Source organism: Lolium perenne, chromosome 6 (assembly GCF_019359855.2).
Source record: "Lolium perenne isolate Kyuss_39 chromosome 6, Kyuss_2.0, whole genome shotgun sequence".
Classification (NCBI taxonomy): domain Eukaryota; kingdom Viridiplantae; phylum Streptophyta; class Magnoliopsida; order Poales; family Poaceae; genus Lolium; species Lolium perenne.
Window position 1 is genome coordinate 19,630,902 of NC_067249.2, and position 18,378 is coordinate 19,649,279.

At 44.6% G+C, this 18,378-nt stretch overlaps 2 protein-coding genes and 1 non-coding gene across 3 annotated transcripts; 2 read left to right on the top strand and 1 right to left on the bottom strand.

Annotated features, from left to right (window-relative positions):
* Positions 1-1,417: 1,417 nt before the first annotated feature.
* LOC127308679 (transcription factor TDR) lies at positions 1,418-4,063 on the bottom strand. Its single transcript, XM_051339574.2, has 6 exons — positions 3,748-4,063; positions 3,545-3,649; positions 3,252-3,405; positions 2,511-3,023; positions 1,946-2,413; positions 1,418-1,858 (listed from the first exon to the last, which is right to left on the bottom strand). The coding sequence occupies exons 1-6, from the start codon at positions 3,906-3,908 to the stop codon at positions 1,595-1,597; spliced, it is 1,665 nt and encodes a 554-aa protein (XP_051195534.1). The 5' UTR covers positions 3,909-4,063; the 3' UTR covers positions 1,418-1,594.
* Positions 4,064-7,980: 3,917 nt separating this feature from the next.
* On the top strand, positions 7,981-9,165 carry LOC127308680 (ubiquitin-conjugating enzyme E2 28). Its single transcript, XM_051339575.2, has 2 exons — positions 7,981-8,222; positions 8,336-9,165. Exons 1-2 carry the CDS (start codon positions 8,153-8,155, stop codon positions 8,713-8,715), a joined length of 450 nt encoding a protein of 149 aa, XP_051195535.1. The 5' UTR covers positions 7,981-8,152; the 3' UTR covers positions 8,716-9,165.
* TRNAS-GCU (transfer RNA serine (anticodon GCU)) lies at positions 8,993-9,074 on the top strand. Its single transcript has one exon. It is a non-coding gene; the product is annotated as a tRNA-Ser (tRNA).
* Positions 9,166-18,378: the final 9,213 nt, after the last annotated feature.

Consider the following 18,378-nt stretch of genomic DNA (forward strand, 5'->3'; position numbering starts at 1 on the left):
TTAGCCTTAACTTCTTCTTTCAACCATAGGTTGTGCATTTCAGCATAAATACCTTTTAACCTAAGAAGAAAACAGAAAAGAGGGGGAAAATCAATGGATTTAGAACGCGTCCAGGACCCAGGCCATCTCCATCTCCAAACAAATCACAATGGGTGGGAGCTCCAAACCTCGCAGACGGAGGCGTGCGCGGCGAGCGGCGGGATTCCGGTGGACTGCTTCCGGAGGGGAGAAGCGTGGCATGTTTTCGGTGTACTGTTGCCGAGGAGGCTGATGAGGAGAGATGCGGCGACGGCTGTGTAGTTGAGGAGGTGGATAAAGGAGAGAGAGGTCAGCAGATGAGAGAGGAAGTGTACATGTGCAGTTTGGTCTCCGTAAGGGTGATAGGATGGACAATGTACATGATGAAATGCAAATTTGCAAACATGAATCTTGAAGCAATTGCCACCTTAGATAAGCCAGGGACACCCACGTATGGGTAGAAAAACTGCGTTGATTTATTCAATTGTTCATACATACATTGTCATGTCCTGGTTGCAGTTAAGTTGGATAGTCTACTTGGCTTTTCAGGTGTTGGGTCATGATTTATTCATGTTGTTTGGTTCTTACTTGTGAGGCAACTTAGGTTTAATACCTAAGGTGCATTCTTTTGTTAAGCTCAAACATTAAAATGCCACACCTTTGGTGTTGGCGACACTCTAACATTAACCCATGTTTTTTCCTAGTGGTGTATGTATGAAATGGAGCATCTCCAATAGAAGATGTAGAATAGGTTTAGTCTAGGTTTTAGTTCCTTGTTTTCAAATTTGTAAAAATTCACACTCGTAACTTCATTTTATTCCATTCCTTGTGAAGGCATTGTACTGTTTCAAATATCAATAAAGTGTATGTTTGTTTCAACAATAGTTCTCCATTTCTAAGTTTAGTGATATGATGATTTGAATTCAAATTTAAATGTTAGACTCAAATTCCAATTTTTGAATTCAAATGCTCATTGATGTCAACTTTCCATGGTTCCCCTTTCTGATGAAATAGGAAATTTTTTTATCTTGAAACCAACATCTATCGAGATGCTAACCCTAATTCATTCCAACCATGTACTGATCCTGATCATTTGTTGCTTTAAACAAGAGCGATTTGTTTCCTTACTTTTTAAGATGAATGCATAAATCCTAGTTCTACCCTTACGTGCCTAGAAACCTGGGATGTTGAAAACTGTTCATCAGACACACCCAAAATCGGCAAAGCAACCAGAATTTGTTCACATGCACATGGATTGCAATTTGCAATTGAATAGTTTATTTTAAATTGATTTTCCCCCTATGACACTAAATACTATATTTGAGTTGCACTATGGTTTCATGTGATTTTTCTCTGGGTTGAACCGAAAATAAGTTAATTCTCGTTCGTCCATAGCTCAGATCAAAATACTACAGTATTTACAAAACTTGAACAATTTAATTAAAGTTCGCAGTCCTCAAATAAATGTAATTTTGTAACCGTTCAAGTATGAACGAAGGAGGGAAGAGAGATTCGAGAATGTATCCATAAGTTCAATTTGACACTCGACCACACAATTAGTTGGACTACTCATCCATCAATCCATGGCGAGGTACTGCAGATGCTGGTGATGATATCCTCCCAGCACCTGGTGCTGCAGCTGGTAGTGATCCCCCGGCCCTGCTGGCATTGCCTGCCCGTCCATGCCGTCGAGCTTCGGGTCCATCGGCGTCATCGTCGGTGGCGGCGGCGGCAGCGGGGACGACCATGGGCCGCTGCCGCCGCCGTACATCTCCCGCGTCACCTCCAGCAGCGAGTCCCTCACCCTGTCCGCCGGCACCGCCACCTCGTTGTCCCTCATCTGCACGCCATAAGTTAAACCATCAGCGGCCGAGCTGCTGCAGGTGCAACAATGGCAAACGCCAGACTGAGAGCAAGCGGGACGTACGACGGCGCGGAAGACGTTGAGGACGAGCTTGTTGTAGGAGGTGACGTTGACGTTGGTGACCTGGAGGCCGAGGGCGGCGATCTCGTCCATGATGCGCACGAAGCGGCCGGACTTGTGGGAGCACAGCACCTGCAGGAAGAACTCGTTCCCCTCCACCTGCCGCACCTCCACCTGCGGCTCCATGTCGTGGTCCTCCGCCTCCTCCTCCTCCTTTTCCTCCTCCTCCTTCCCTCGGGGACGCTTGTTGCCGGAGGAGAATGGCGGCTGCTGCTGCGGCGAGTCCTCGCCGTTGTCAAGGCCCGGAGGCGGATGGTCGTCCAGGAGAACGTCGGGGGCCTTGCTGTCGCTGTGGCCGGGCGGTGGCGCCGGCGGGTTCGGATCTTCCAGCTCGTCCTGCAGCTCTTTCACTTGCTTCTGCAGCCCCACGATGTAGTCGATCGCGTCCCCGAGGATCGACGCCCGGTCCATCTGCCGGCGCGCGCCATGGAAAATTTCAATTTTGAGCTCTGGAACAGCCAAGAATGGTCCATGGCGGCGGCGGCCATGGACGACGATGGTGGGTTACCTTGGTTATGTTGGGGACGAGGGACCGGAGCTTGTAGAGGCGGTCGTTGAGCTTCTTCCGCCGCTTCCGCTCCGCCACCAGGTTCTTGCACTGCTGCTTCTTCCCGCCTCTCTGCGGCTCGCCGTCGACGCCGTCATCGTCTTGGTCCCCAAGCTGCATCTCGCTCCCTTCCGACCCTGAGTCCGCCGCCCTCCCCACGCCGCCGTGCAGCTGCTGCTGATGGTGCTCCTGCGCCGCCATCGACGGCGGCTCGCTGCTCTCTGCCGCCGCATACTGCCACCCCACACCCGCCGCTCCGTCGTCCTGCACGGCTCCCAGGAACGGCTCGCCACTCCCGCCGGCGCCGCCCCCATCAAACAGGTTGAGCGACGCCGCGGAGTACATCCGCCCCGGGTCTGCTGTCGCTGCGGTCGCGTCCCACGCGTACCCCGGCGCCTCCGCCGCCTCCTGCCACCCCTGCCCGCCGCCGCACTGCGCCATGACCAGCTCCGCCATCTGCTGCTCCTCCGCCATCTGCATAAATTACACCGATGATCATCCGGCCGCCGCAAGTCAGGCGCCCCATATATATATATACGCATCATCCAAACGCGCGCAAAGGCTGTTGCGTGCGGTGCACCGCGAAGCCGGTGCCACCGCCGCCGGAGCGACGGCTCACGCGAACGGCGTGCGCGCGGCTTAACTACTTCTTATCAAAACTAACTGGTAATATTATCCATCACCGACCACACACGCACGTACGTATCTCGAGGCGAAGAGCTCGACGAGCCCGCCGGCGACTGGGACGAGGAGGCGCGTCCTCTCGCCGCCACCCGTAGCATCGTAACCCGGCCCCGACGCCGCGCCGCTGCTCTGCCAGATGGGCTGGTTCGACAGCAAGGCCTGTGCGTGCATCCTGATCATCATCCGAACAGTTTCAATAGTCAGAGCTCCGACCAGAATCTTTCGCAAAAAAAAAAAAAAGAGAACTCCGACCAGAATCAACGGCGGCGACAGATCGACATGGCCGGGGCCGAGGAAGAAGAAGCAATTACCCAATGGAGGAGGAGTCGAGCGGGATGGAAGAAGGAAGGTCGCCGAGCACCGCGACATGGGCCTCGAACTCCACGCTGCAGCAGAACCCCGTCATCTCCAAGAACCTGCCATGGATCCATCCCCACCACCATCACCATGATCATTCATCATCAAGCTCTGGCAGCAAGAATCATACGAACAACTAACACATACAAGTACATACCGCTGGTCAGGGGAGAGTCGCCAGTAGATGCAGTAGTCCCAGCCGTGGGCGCCGCCGACGAGCGGCCTCAGTGCGGCTTCCACCGTGGCGCCTCCATGACCATGAACAGCTGCAGCAATGCCGATGCTCTGATGGTGATGATCTCCTCCTCCTCCTCCCATGGCAGCTCAGCACAAGCGACGATCACCTTGTCCTAAGATCGGGTGAGTGAACTGGTGAGTGACAGAATCAAATGCAGGGTGCAGCTGCAGTTCTGCTGTCAGGAATCAGGGATAGGATTTGTCGATGTCACCACTGTAAGAAACTTCAGGTCACGTACGATTGCACACGCCCACTTTATAGTACTACTAGTGCATGCATCACGGTGATGATGATGATCATCATCATCAAGCAGAGGATTAAGACCAAGTGTGAACTAGCTAACAGAATTACAGTAACCTATACTGCCGGATGTCATGGCTGTTTTCGGATGGGAACAGAAGGAAAGCTACCTTTTAGCAGGCCTGCCGGCGATGGACCGATCGATCGATCGGAACCGCCGCCACGAAAGCAATTGCTAACTGAAGAATCATCTCAACTGCAGGCTGCAAGGGGGCTGTTGCATCGTCAGTATATGCACTATCTTCAGAAACGCAATTTCTGAATGGTGAAAAACTCACAATTAACATGAACGGCCCCTTTCTTTTATCGATCGCCCCGCACCGGTATCATCGCCGCCACGGAGGCTGTTACGAGTAGGTGGGATGCAGCAAAGGTGTGAGGGGTTTCAAAATTCACCTCCTGGTAATTAATTCAATTAAACTGTGATGACAACAAACTTACACAGTGCAGATGATGTTGTTAAATTAACCGGTACTTTATTAAACAATTTGCATTTCTGATGAGCTAATCAAGGCCAGTTTTGTTATGAAAGGTATGTCATGGGAATGCAATGTGCACACTGCCACTTTCTCATGAACCAGTCAGGGAAATGACACTAATGGCATGTGTTTTAGTGAAGAGGCAGCTAAGAGCCCTATGATCTGGTAGGGGCAAGCATGTAATTTCATTCAGAGATAAGAGCTGGACAGGGGTGACATAGGAGGTTGTTTGCATCGGCAACGGGCTTAGCTGGTGAAGATATCTGCTGACGAAATGTGTTACTGTACCGTCCTTCTCTCTCTCTCACAGTTCATCATGATCATGATGTAAAAGGACAGACAAAACAGAATAGCTAAAAGGAAAGGGGAATGGATGGATGGAATTCTCGGAGCAGAATTATTAGCATCATCAGGCATAGAATGTACTGACAGCAGTGTGATTAGAACTATGATCCTTGTTTGCCTGGTTTTTTTTGGCAATGCGAAAACGCCCCGATTTCTATTATCGGAAATCGACAGGTTCTTACAAGTTGTGACAGAAAGCTTGCTTGCTACATGTATGAAATAGCTGTGTGGCAGTTTAGATGCTGGGCTCTTCGGAGACCGTATTTTTCAAAACAGGAAATCATTTGAATTTTCAATTTTTTTTAAATAAATGCCAGTCAAGATGTGTTCCGCATCCCAGAAAAGTTGGTTAACAAACATTTTCATTTGGAATTCTAGGCACGAAGTATACAGACAACAACATGGTTTTGTGAATCATACAAAATCAGTGTGATTAGGACAAAGAACTTTGCTTGTTGTTTATTTAGAAATGCAAAAACACCCTGGTTTCCGTCACCGGAAATGATAGGCTCTTACAAGTAGTGACAGAAAGCTTAATTGCTAATCATATGAAGTGATATCCTTCCTTTTGATGAAAGAGTATTGCTTCGGTACACCCTCCCCTAGCCAGTAACTTGGTCATCGAAAGGGAGCTTTCGAGCTTGAATTTGGTTATCATGTTTGTTTCGTCTAATGTCCAATGGAGTGCCCCAAATCTTCCATAGACACCCCAATACCTATCATTTCAGAGTTTGTTCAATGATTGTATCAGTTGGGAGTTTTTTTTAGGAATAACGTGGATCGACAAAGTCCAACTGCGATTTTCTTTTATCCGAACGGTACCGGATCAAAACTCTTGATCAAGTGTAACACATTTTATGATATGATGATCCAGAGGCTGGGAAGATGATTTTTCTGTTATGAAAACATGAAAAAGGTAACAGATTCCATAGCACCTTCCGACACAGGAACACTGGACTGAGTTGAGAGCTCTGCAAAAACTGCACTCTGATGCATGGCTGGATTCGGGTGCTTTCCTCCATTGCAGTCAGTGCTACTGACTGTCCAACAATTTTGCTTCTTCTCTCGATTGCGTTCAGTGCTATATATGTTAGTGCCAGACTGTTCAACAGTTTTCTGCTTATCTGCTGATAACTGAAGAAGATTCCAAAAGAGCATCATAAGATTTCAATTCACTAAATTTTGTGCTGTTTTAGAAATCGGAGTAGCCAACATCTCATTTGCGCATGAAATTTACTATTATCCATGGCAGACAGTCGTATAAGATACAGGGAGTTTTATATTGATGGATAATACTTAGCTGCTAGAAAAAGTATTGCAACAGTAGGTCAGTGTCTGAACTCAAACACTGATGTCTTTGGTACAGAAAATCTGAAGGTCTGAACCGACCAAGGGATTCAAACTTATTTTCATTTTTGTTTTGTTTTGTAGGATCAATTGGCATCCTTCTTTCTTTGCATCACACTCCGTGAAGCTTAGGCCAGCGTCAACTGCGGCAGCTATGTAGCTTTAGCGATATCATGGTGACCATCTTCTAATTTAAATGACACGTTTTGACGAAAACCATTCAGTGACAGTAAGGTCGTGTCCTTGCAGCAGAACACACGTAAGAACAAGCAAGTGCTAATATGTGATTTGGACTTCAAAAGGCTGAATGTCTCTTCTTTCTGCAGCAATGTACTCACACATATTTCTTCAATTTAAAGTCTTATATGGATTTTCACTCTTTTTTTTGCACATTTTGGCGTTAACTTTCTTAGTAATTTTATGGTTGTGTGCACAGTTAGTGCATAGACCAATCTGAACTGAATCTCCCATCTATCTGTCTACTATATGTACAAAAAAAAAGTTACGGAGAAGAAAAGATGTATGCTTTCGGAAAATATCAGGGGCCACAGGGCAAGTTGGTGCGGAGTTCGGGTGGAACACCGGCATGTCGATCCCTGAAGTACTGCAGTTGGCGCTTGAAGCAGAACTCTGTGCGTTAGAGGGAATAGCTCTTGCCTTGCAGTGGAGCCAAGACCCAATCATCATGGAGACTGATAATGAAGTCTTGGTGCCTATGGTGATGAGCTCGGGGAAGGATAAATCAAGTGCGGGCCGTCTTGTTTCTGAAGTCAACACAACGCTTCGGACAGACCATCAGATCAACGTAGTTAAAACACCTCGTTCACAAAATGTAGCTAGTGATGAAAATGTAGCTATTGATGCCTTAGAAACTCTGATAGAACTGATGTTTGGATTGGTTCTGGGCCGGCTCATCCTTAGGTACTATAATTTTTAATTATTGTAATTCTTTTTCTCCTGCAAAAAGGTAAGTATTATCACGGAAAATTAAAGCAGTTACCAGTCTATGCAGCAAAGCACACGCAAGAACCAGCAAGGCAGCAGGTACTAGTATATGATTTGGCCTTGAACGGCACGTGATTCTTATAGGAGACAAGTCCAAATTTTTCTTCTTCCAAGAGTAACATACTTTTTTAGATAAAAGGTTCAAAAGAGCCTGACTTTAAATGAATAAAACATGGATACGCGTATTTTTTTCAGTCCAAAGTCCTATGTGGATTATCCCTTTTCTTTTCTTGATTTCCACGTTAAATTCTTACTGATATTGTGGTCGTGTTCATATTCCGTCAGTGCAAATGATGACGAGAAATCTCGGCCGCCGGCCTTCCTCCACGCCGTTGGTTGCCGATGTGAGAATCGTTCTCTCTTGAAGCATCCGAAATGGACCTGAAGGGATCAAGTTCAATGAAGAGGAGCCATCAGAAACGAAAAGGTTTGGCACTTCGCCCACTAGCCCTTTCGGTCAGAATCACGCCCCTTTCCCTGGACATTCTACTCGGCAGCCACTCGATTGAACTTTGAGGGGTCCGGAATATTTGGTGTGATATGTTCCTGCACACAAAAAATATGAACACATACTGCATGAGAATTACGCTACATTTTCCTTTTCTGTGTCGTCCAAGAATCCAATGCCTTTTGCCTCCTGCCTGTTGTGTGGTTGTATTTCTCTATATATATCCCCGGCCATCATTGGTACCCGAGCCATCGAAACAGGCAAGTTCCATTCTGCAGCTTCACCTTCAGATTTAGCCACAGTTTCATTCACCTTAAGATCAGGATACAAATTCCATCCATCTAGCTCAACTGAAGAACAGGTAGATAAAGAAGCTAGACGCAAGAGAAGAGGCCGGGACATGGCGCTGAGGAGGATCGTGAAGGAGCTGAGGGACCTGCAGAGGGACCCGCCAACCTCCTGCAGCGCAGGTGATCCCCTCATCATCTCAAATCATTTTTGACTAGCTACTCAGCAGGATGAAATAAGCTCGTTCAGAAGATAGATCAAAACACTGAATTGCTGCACGGGTGTATGTACGCAGGTCCCGTGTCACCGGGCGACATGTTCCACTGGCAGGCGACGATCATCGGGCCGGGGGACAGCCCCTACTCCGGCGGGGTGTTCGTGGTGAGCATCCACTTCCCGCCGGACTACCCGTTCAAGCCGCCCAAGGTGGCGTTCAAGACCAAGGTGTTCCACCCCAACATCAACAGCAACGGCAACATCTGCCTGGACATCCTCAAGGACCAGTGGAGCCCGGCGCTCACCATCGCCAAGGTGCTGCTCTCCATCTGCTCGCTGCTCACCGACCCCAACCCCGACGACCCGCTCGTGCCGGAGATCGCGCACATGTGCAAGGCCGACAAGGTCAGGTACGAGTCCACCGCCAGGGGGTGGACGCACAAGTACGCCATGGGATAGATCCATGCACAGCTCAAAGCTCGAAACAAGATGCTTCTTATTTATCGCGGAAAAAAATAGGTGCATGACGTACTACAGATGATGATAACCATCAACTAGTGGCCTGGTGGTATAATAATCGGTCTTACCTTCAAACATGTATCGAATTTTGAAATTTATCACGGACAGCATATCGCCGGCCGGTCCTCTCGTGCGGTTCTGAATGGAGCAGATGAAGTATCGATATCCTCGGTCTTGCTCTAGACTTATACGTTACAGTAAGGTGTGTGTCACAACCGACGCTTTGGCCGAGTGGTTAAGGCGTGTGCCTGCTAAGTACATGGGGTTTCCCCGCGAGAGTTCGAATCTCTCAGGCGTCGTTTCCTTTTTATTATTTTTGCTTTTTTCCCTATCTTCAAAGGAACAGCATTTAACAAGTGCTAATATATTTTGACTGTAAGATTTACAACCGATCCGCTATTTTTTTTAATCGCATTTTCAGATTGCTCACAATACGAGCCATGTGGTCACCTAGTTTTAAGTGTTCCTTAGAAAAAACCCTGGCCCAGGATTAGTCGACTAGGACTCGATTTGCGATTATTCGATTCTGTTGTATTGTTGTAATGTCAAAAATCTTATGTTGAATATTAGCCGCCCAATTATTGTTTTGCTTTTTCCCCTCTCTTCAAAGGAAGTGTTATAAGCGCACTTCTGCTTTTTTTCTTCCCCCCTCTTGACTCTTCAAAGGAAGCATTACAAGGGCAGTTTGTTTTTTCGCTATCTTCAAAGGAAGAGCATTATAAGCGCTAATATATTTTGAGAATACATTCAATTCACTATTTTTTTTTCTAAATCGCATTTTCAGATTGATCAGAACACGACTGCCATGTGGTCACCCACTTGACTATTTTTTCAACGAAAAATCCCTGGCATAGGATTAGTCGACTAGGATTCAGTTTGTGATTGTTAGACCTTTTACAGGAAAAATAGGATATATTAACCAGAAAGTGACATGGCGATCTAGGTCAAGAGCCTGTAAAACACAATCAGCCAATCAGGTCCTATCCTAGCCAAACAAAAGCGGGTTAAGCAACCACTAAAATGGGCAGGAGCATGTGCAGCATGCCACGCAGCCTTAGTTCAACTTTGATATGCACTGAAGAATCGCAAATTGATGGTTGGAGTAGCGCCCCACCTGTATTTACCACGGTTGTACTATATATATCTCATCACAGCTACAAGGTGGCATGCACCGATCCTACATAGTGCAGCGCCCATTAATTTATCTGAGAACTACAACCATGAGAGTCTAGATACGTCCATACTTTTTTTGCAAAGTTAGATATGTCCATACTAGCCACAAGTAATATGAAATCGGAGGGAGTAGCAAAGCATGTACATATAAATGAGAGGTATCAGGATATTTGGACTATGCGGTGTGCGGCTTGATGAAGTTGTACAATTATTCGAGTAATGACCACGGAGCAAAAAGAGTACCTTTCTCCATTGTAATAGATGTCGGTTCTCGCCAATGGGGAAATGCATCAGTAGTTCCTACTCCAGTTGTGGTTTAACGGTCAAGATAGTCCTCCCGCTGAGTACGAAATTCAACCCCGGGGCACGGGGGCAAACCCACACGGTATTCCGTGGCCCACCCGGTGTGCCCTGGAGCTCACTGTGCACGCAAGTGTTAATCTAAATTTCGACTTTAAATGTTCAAGATGGTATTTTGTAACCTTTACGCTCTAATAATTGTACACTAAATTGTTGTTAAAGCAGCTGTCTTGCTTAATTGAGCTCACTATGAGGTCACGGATTCGATAATTATTCTTAATATTTTTGCAATTAGCATGTAATTTTTTGATTGATCTACATTAGTAATCCCCAAAAATAAAAAATGATAGGCATGAAACTGGAACAAATTGACCCACAGAACTGCCAGGGTGTCATGTCTCCTCGTATGGAAAAACAATAGATGTAAGCTGTTCATATGGGTTCACGAGTTTAAGTTAAGAAATTTATAAATACAAATAGTTGTGCTCGTAAGCCTATATGCGGTGTGGCTCCGGAAATATGGTAAAACCCAAAACCTGAAAATTATTTGTTGATTGTATACCCAATTAAGTTGCATCTTTTGCAATTAATTACTGATTGGAAAATGGATTTTTATAGAAATGCATGTTCAAATTTTGGACCGGCGTAACTTTTGCTGAAATTCTGTGTCCGCGTTGGAGCACCATACTCTAAAGCAAACTCAAAAGCTGGCATCCATCATATATGGAGCAATAGTGAAGCTCAGGACTCTCTTGTAAGGGTATGTACAATTGGATGATGTTACCCTTAGCCTTCTCTTAGAGCTACTACCTAAGATTTTTGCTGAGTTAGAGGGGAAAGAATAGAGAATGTGAAGACTGCAGTTTCATCATTGTGTCACATGTCTTCTCTTAGCAACATGTTTTTCTACCAAAATTAATTAATTCTGCACCGAATATGGCATTTTGGCGTTTCATACAATTATACCTGAGAGCAGTGCTTTGGTGCTCATAAGCAGGGACGGTGCCAGCAGGGGGCTGGCTGGGACCATGGCCCCCCTCATGATGGAAATTTTTCTGAAAATACCCTTTTTAATATGATGATTTGACCTGCAATTTTACCTAAATTTAGCTATATAGCCCCCTCCAAGAATTTTTACATGTAGTTGGCCCCTCTTATATCAATTTTCTGGCTCCGTCCCTGCTCATAAGAGAACAGATGTTGGAGAATTTTTGAAACATAAAGATTCCCAAATACTCATTGTTTGACTGACAACTATACTCCTCCTAGAGGAAATACAAGGTCATTCTCCTCCGGTAATGGGAACGTCCTGGTTGCTGCAGCTATCTCATGGGAGCTGACTATACATGGTCACACTAGCTGGGCTAGGATGTTCAGAACGGAAGATCCTCAGTTGAGTAGAAACCAACGATATTGCCATGGATATTTCTGTGATATGTGTTTTAACTGGGAAAGTTGAACATGAGCGGACATTAGTTTAGAAGTGGTAGGGTAAAGTATATTTTTCTCCATATTTATTGGCAGAGTTGCATATTTCTGTTTTAGTAATGGACGATGTTTATTTATTCTATTTTTGAGTTTTAAAGGAGTCCATCTCCTGCCACCCAATTAGATAGAATGGAAGGTTTATTTACAGAGAGGACGTTTATTTAGTATTGTCGCACTTACAGACGGTCATAACTCATATGTTTGGAACACATACTCACTACATGAACAATGGCTGGTGAAGTATTGAGTTCTTACTGACTTGGCTTTGATATTGATCAAAGACAGGCACATGTGGTCCATAACCGGTCATATATTTGAGATGACTTCTATGCATCAAGGAGGACAACATGGGGGAGTGAGTGTCAAAAGGGAAAGTGAATGGATGTAGATAAAAAGACTGGCACGAGAATAGTTTGAGAGCATGAAAAGTATTTGTCTTAGATAGGCATTATGTGTTCTCCTAGGACTTTTTAGTTTATTTTCAAGGTGCATTACAAAGTACTATAGGGCATAGAAATGGGAGGCATCGTGCATGTGTGGAACGCACAATGTAGCAACCCCAACCAGAAGCCAATAGAAATGGGAAGCATCATGATGTTTAAGCCAAGGAGCTACTCAAGTGGTGTCAGGTGTCCAAGCACATGAAGCAGATCCACACGAGTGCCACCATTGTTGATTAGGGTTTCTTCTAATTCCATTTGCATAGGCGGTTCACTCATCTGTCAGCATTGCACAAACAGTAGGCACTGAACAACCGATGAGGTTTCACGATGTCGAGACTAGCTAAGGGATCGAGCAACCTGTTCCATTGTAGCATGCATTGTGAGACAACGTTGGTATACCCTTTATTTTTTGTTGGGAATGGGACCATGTTTGATAGCTATTGAACAATGAACCATGGTTTCAGATGTATACATTGGAAGCACCAGTGGCAAAAAGATCATCGGCAGATTCGTGTATATTTGACTTGCCCTCGCTTTTGAATACCAGGAACAGTTGAGGACCCAAAAAATAATAATTTGTTCATTGAAAAGGTTTGAGGACCTATTCTTCTTCCCCAATAATATGGTATAAAGCAGTACGTGGTTCGATAGCCTGTCTGGTGTGTCCTCGGCCACCATGCATTCAACGATCGTACATTATCACATACGAAGGTGGGTGGATAAAGTGACTATTTGAAATCTTTGTATTTAGTCTAGCTTGTTTAGGTCTTTGTGATTCGTTATACTTCCTCCATATCTGTTTATTAGGGTATTATGCATTTCAAGTTAAACTTTGACTAGTATTTAGCCAACAAAACGTTAGTTATACGTTACAAAAATATATCATGGAATTCATATTTTAAAGACATTTCCAATAATATAATTTTGGTGACATATAATTAATATTTCGTTGGCTAAATTACTACTAGGCAAAGTTTTACCCTAATAAACCGTATGGAGGTAGTAGTTTTTATTTAGTCGATCTGAATGTATGTTCTTTCGGTTATCAGCAAAGTACGATGTTAAAACAAGTTTGAGCACATCAACTCATGCATTGAAAAATACTTGTATTTATAATTGTTGTACTATTTAATATTGCCTATGACGTTTCTCTTGCGTCCGCTAAGTCCCCTGTGTGTCTCAAGTACAAAGGACATCTGGTTGACGAATGCTTATACGTCTTGAAGTCTTGTTAAGTACGAACTCGTACTTATTGTTGCTTTGGAACATAACGGGGTAGGTATGAAGATATGTTCGATGAAGACGACGTTAGCAAGGTTACCCTTTCGGTTTGGCCTGAGCAGGGTTATGGACGTCACTGGTTATCTTCAGGATTCTTAGTCCAATTTGTATCTTGTTCGTACTCGGACGCATTCGACATTTCTGTATGATTCAGATCTTGTATATTTGTATCTTGACTCGTTGAAGTTGTTGTTGTAATATATGTATCTTGTGGGCTCTATTGTAAACATGTTAGAATGTTACTACTCGTGGTAATTTCTCTAGCATCATGTGTGTGATTCGTCGTGCACGTCGTGTCGGGGGCGTCTCTGAATCGATATCGTGCGAATTTTGGCGGGTTCGCTGGAATCCTCATGGTACCGGTTTCGGGCCATCACATAATTGATATCTTTTAATATTAATATATTCCCTTTATCGAAAAATATATGGGCCGGAGTTGCATATTTTCTGTATTAACTAGTATGTGAGGACGTTTATATACAATTGTCACACTTTTTTTTTGTAAATAAACCCTGGCATTAAAAGAAACATCTAAGTACACATCCACGTTCATAGCTCATGTGATGGGAACACATACTCACTACATGAAGAATGGCTGGTGAAGTATTGAGTTCTTACGTGGCTTTGATATTGATCAAAGACACGCACATGTGGTTCAAAACCGGTTATAAATTTATGATGACTTCTATGCACCTCACACGCTCATGAGGAGAAGATAGAGGGAGCGAGTGTCAAAAGGGAAAGTGAATGGATGTAGATAAAAAGACTAGCACGGGGATAGTTTGAGCATTGAATATTGGTCCTGCACAGGCATTATGTGGTCTCCTAGGACTTCTTTAGTTTACTTTGAAGGTGTATTACAAAGTATCATAGGACATAGAAATGGGAGGCATCGTGATGTTTGGGTCAAGGAGCTACACATGAGGTGTCAGGTGTCCAAGCACACGAAGCAGGTCCAGGCGAGTGCCGCCATTGTTGATTAGGGTTTCTTCTAATTCAATTTGCATTGGTGATTCACCCATTTGTCATCAATGCACCAACAGCAGGAACTACACTGTGGGCAATGTTGTTGTGGGACCCGTTTTTGTAGGGAATGGGACCATGTTTGATAGCTATTGAACAATGAAGCATAGTTTCGCCAAATTTGTACATATATAACTTGCCCTTTCTTTTGAATACCAGGAACAATTGAGGACCTAAACATAATGATTTGTTCATTGAAAAAGTTTGAGGACCTATTCTTCTTCCCCAACAATATGTTGATAAAGAAGTGGTTTGATAGCATGTCAGGTGTGTCCTCGGCCACCATGCATTCAACGATCTTACATTATCACATACGGAGGTGGGTGGATAAAGTGACCATTTGAAACCTTTGTATTTAGTCTAGCTTGTTTAGGTGCATGTTATTAGGGTATTATACTTCCTCCATATCGGTTTATTAGGGTATTACACATTTCAAGTTAAACTTTAACTAGTATCAAGGTTTTAAATAGCGCGCTATTTCATTTAGCGAGGACCTTCTCCAAACGCTATGCACGTTATAGCGCGCTATAACGCGCTATATATAAAATAGCGTTTTGTAAAAAGATATGCAAATGTTAATGATTTCGGCAACTAAACGCTATATATAAATTGCATAATCAGATCGTTCAAAGTAGATTCCCAGGACCAAATTAAAGACAACATTTTTTAACACATACTAACATTATGATTTAGAGCCAAGGAAGCCACTGAAAGCACTCATTCAGAATCGAAAGAACTACATATCAATAGTTTAATACATCTACGCATCTACAAATCAGGATGAGGAGGAGGTTCTAGTCAGCTCTAACCTGGTGAGTGATTTTTCTAAGGCGTCTCCGACATCCGAGCCGAAGGAAGTAGCCGACAGACGTCACGCTGTCACGCTCTGTGGGAGGAAGCAACAGACGCCGACGTCACCAGTGGCGGAGCGTGAGCAAAACACAAGAGGGGGCTAATTTTATAGAAAATACAGAACACATATGAAAAAGAGGGGGTCATGATTTTTTTTTGAAACGAAGGCAAGACTCACCATTTTCATTAATATAGACAGTTTCATGATGACATATACATATCTTGATCACGCAAATACAACTGATATAAATGGTTTGATATACAGAGTTCGGGTATACCATGGCATATATTGGTCACTAGGATTTTCCTACATATTTTGTATGTCCATGTTCATCTAGCTTCTGATTTACATATTCCGCCAATGCAAGACCATCAGGAGCGGATATATGTTCAGCAGCTTCTTCATCTTGTCTTCGTTTGAAGAAAGACAGCTTTTCTGCTGTTTTCCAAACAGAAATTTGCACCAGTGTATTTAAATTTCTTAATTTCTTAACCTGGGCAGGGCATCAATTACACCCCAAACCTTAATAATGAACCAAATATAATACCTGACCTGGGCAGGGGAGTTGGGGTAGGGCGCTGCAGCCTGAACTGAAGGACTGGAGCACATAACCCGGTCATTGGCATGCAGCCACGCGCAGGCAGACATGAAGGGGCGAAGCTGCAACAGCGGCCGCGTCGGATCGCCGATCGCGGCGAGAATCAGTGTATTGAGGAGGTGGACCGTGGGGAGAGCGCGAGCATGGAGGCAGGAATCAATCGACGAAGGATCAGCGGATAAGGTCCCTATGCGTTGCGGCAGACTGGACGATGTGGTCTGTATGTTCGTCTTCATTGGATCGATCGTTCTGTTGTCTGCTTACTGCTTGGCCAGGAGCACTAAGTATAACTAACAGAAACAAAATTGCAGTTTGGAAGGGGGGGTCGTGGCCCAGTTTCGCCTCCACGAGGCTCCGCCCATAGACGTCACGCTGGAAGAGGCAGCCACCGCCGTCGCTTCCGTGCGGAACTGCTAAACTGGGATTTAGGCTAGATTTTGCCGTACGTATACGGGCTTTAGGTATTTAGCTTTGTTGGGGAAATTAGACTTTTGGGCGAATGGGTTGGCATGCAGTTTTGGACCTTTGTTTTTTGCAGCTAAACGTTTTAGCGCCGCTACGTGTTATGTGTTTTAGCGCAATTTAGCACGATTTAGCGTGTTATTTCGTGTTTAGCACTATAGCGACTATTTTCTGTCAAATATAGCGTGGAGGGTCCGAATCCGCTATTGCGCGCTAAAACCGGCGAAATTACACGCTATTTAAAACCTCTATTTAGCCAACAAAACGTTAGTTATACGTCACAAAAAAATGTACCATTGGATTCATATTTTAAAGACATTTTCAATAATATAATTTTGGTGACATATAATTAATATTGTGTTGGCTAAATTACTACTGGGCAAAGTTTTACCCTAATAAAGGGTTATGAGGTAGTAGTTCTTATTTAGCCGATCTGAATGTATATTCTTTCCATTATAAGCAAAGTACCAGCAAAGTACGATGTTAAAATAAGTTTGAGCGCATCAACTCATGCATTGAAAAATACTTGTCTGTACTATTAAAGTGAAAGCTGCGTATGCCTGGTGTCACACTTATCTAAATTACATATAAATTGCCACCGAACTAAATCCAGCTAACGTTTTACCCCTAAATGGATCCACCCAACCCCACGTTATTCTCATTGATAAACATAGAGTTTGTTGACGTCTCGCTGAGACATCGCGAGTTTTGACTGAATCCAGATGTATTTTCTGTTGGTTTGGGTTGTTTGTTCCGTCTCAACCGATCTGCACATGGACTCCGTTTCGGCCGCCCTCCTTCGGCTCATCTAGCGCCAGTCAACCAGATACGTCCCCGAAAACCTTCTGATCTCTTCAGTGCCTACGGGCACATGTAGGACATCAGGAGGAACTCGACGATGCCATGTTGGACGTTGAACCGGACCAGCCCCGTGCGGCAGTATGTTCACGCCGGCGACAAAACCCGCAGGCTCCAAGGTTGCGCGGTCGCACCTCACAAGCCTTCTGTCGAGGGTCCTCCAGGGCGTCGGCGGCTTCCCGAAGGTAGTCCATGCTGGGAACAATAACAAGCAAGGTTTAAAATAGCGCGCTATTTCTTCGTTAATATCACGCAATAGCATATTTGGAGGATCTATGTTAAATTTTAGTAATTTTGCTCGCTATGGCGCTATTTATGAAATAGCATGATATATCGTGCTAAAACTTCATAGCGTTAGCGCGCTGTTTTTCCAAACAAAGTTACTTTCACTTTTTCGTGGTGATGAAGTGCAATATGTTGGTTCCTCTTCTAGATTAAAACTTAATATCGCTAATGTTGATGATTCTTAATAAATAATTTATACTATGTTATTGTCTTGTGGAATACTGATGTTAGCCTTATGAAAAAGTCGAGATCTATTTGTTGTATGTGGCTATGTATGTATGATTCAGTCATTTTTTGAACTAAATATCCAACCATTTTAGCGAAATCCTTTATTTTTAGACTATATTTAATATTTTTTCAAAACGCTATTTGAAATATAGCATGCAATTAGCACGATATAGCGTCCATAGCGTTTGAAGGAGACCGATGCTATTTCATTTAGCACGCTATTTTAAATTAACAAGACTGTTCCGTTGATGGTGGTCTCACGCCGCCGTGCACGGGCATCACCGACGACATGCAGGCTCACTGCAGCCTTCCGAAATCCCGCGGGACTCGCGAGCCACTTCGACACGGTGCCATGCGCCCTCGCATGTGATGGCGTGAATCCAGGGTCGGTGGCGCGCCCTACTCGTCAAATTCTTCACCGTCCAGAGAGCCGCGCCAGTGTAGGAAAGGTAGGCCTGAACCGGAGCAGGAGGAAGATGAGAAAGGAGAGATCGACAAGGGACAAAGAGGGATCGGCCGATCGACAAGACTGCAGGTTAGCTCATCTATGTGCTAAATCGACCTCATCTTCAGCATCTCTTGGCGCCCATGGATCAGTTATTGCCAGCTTG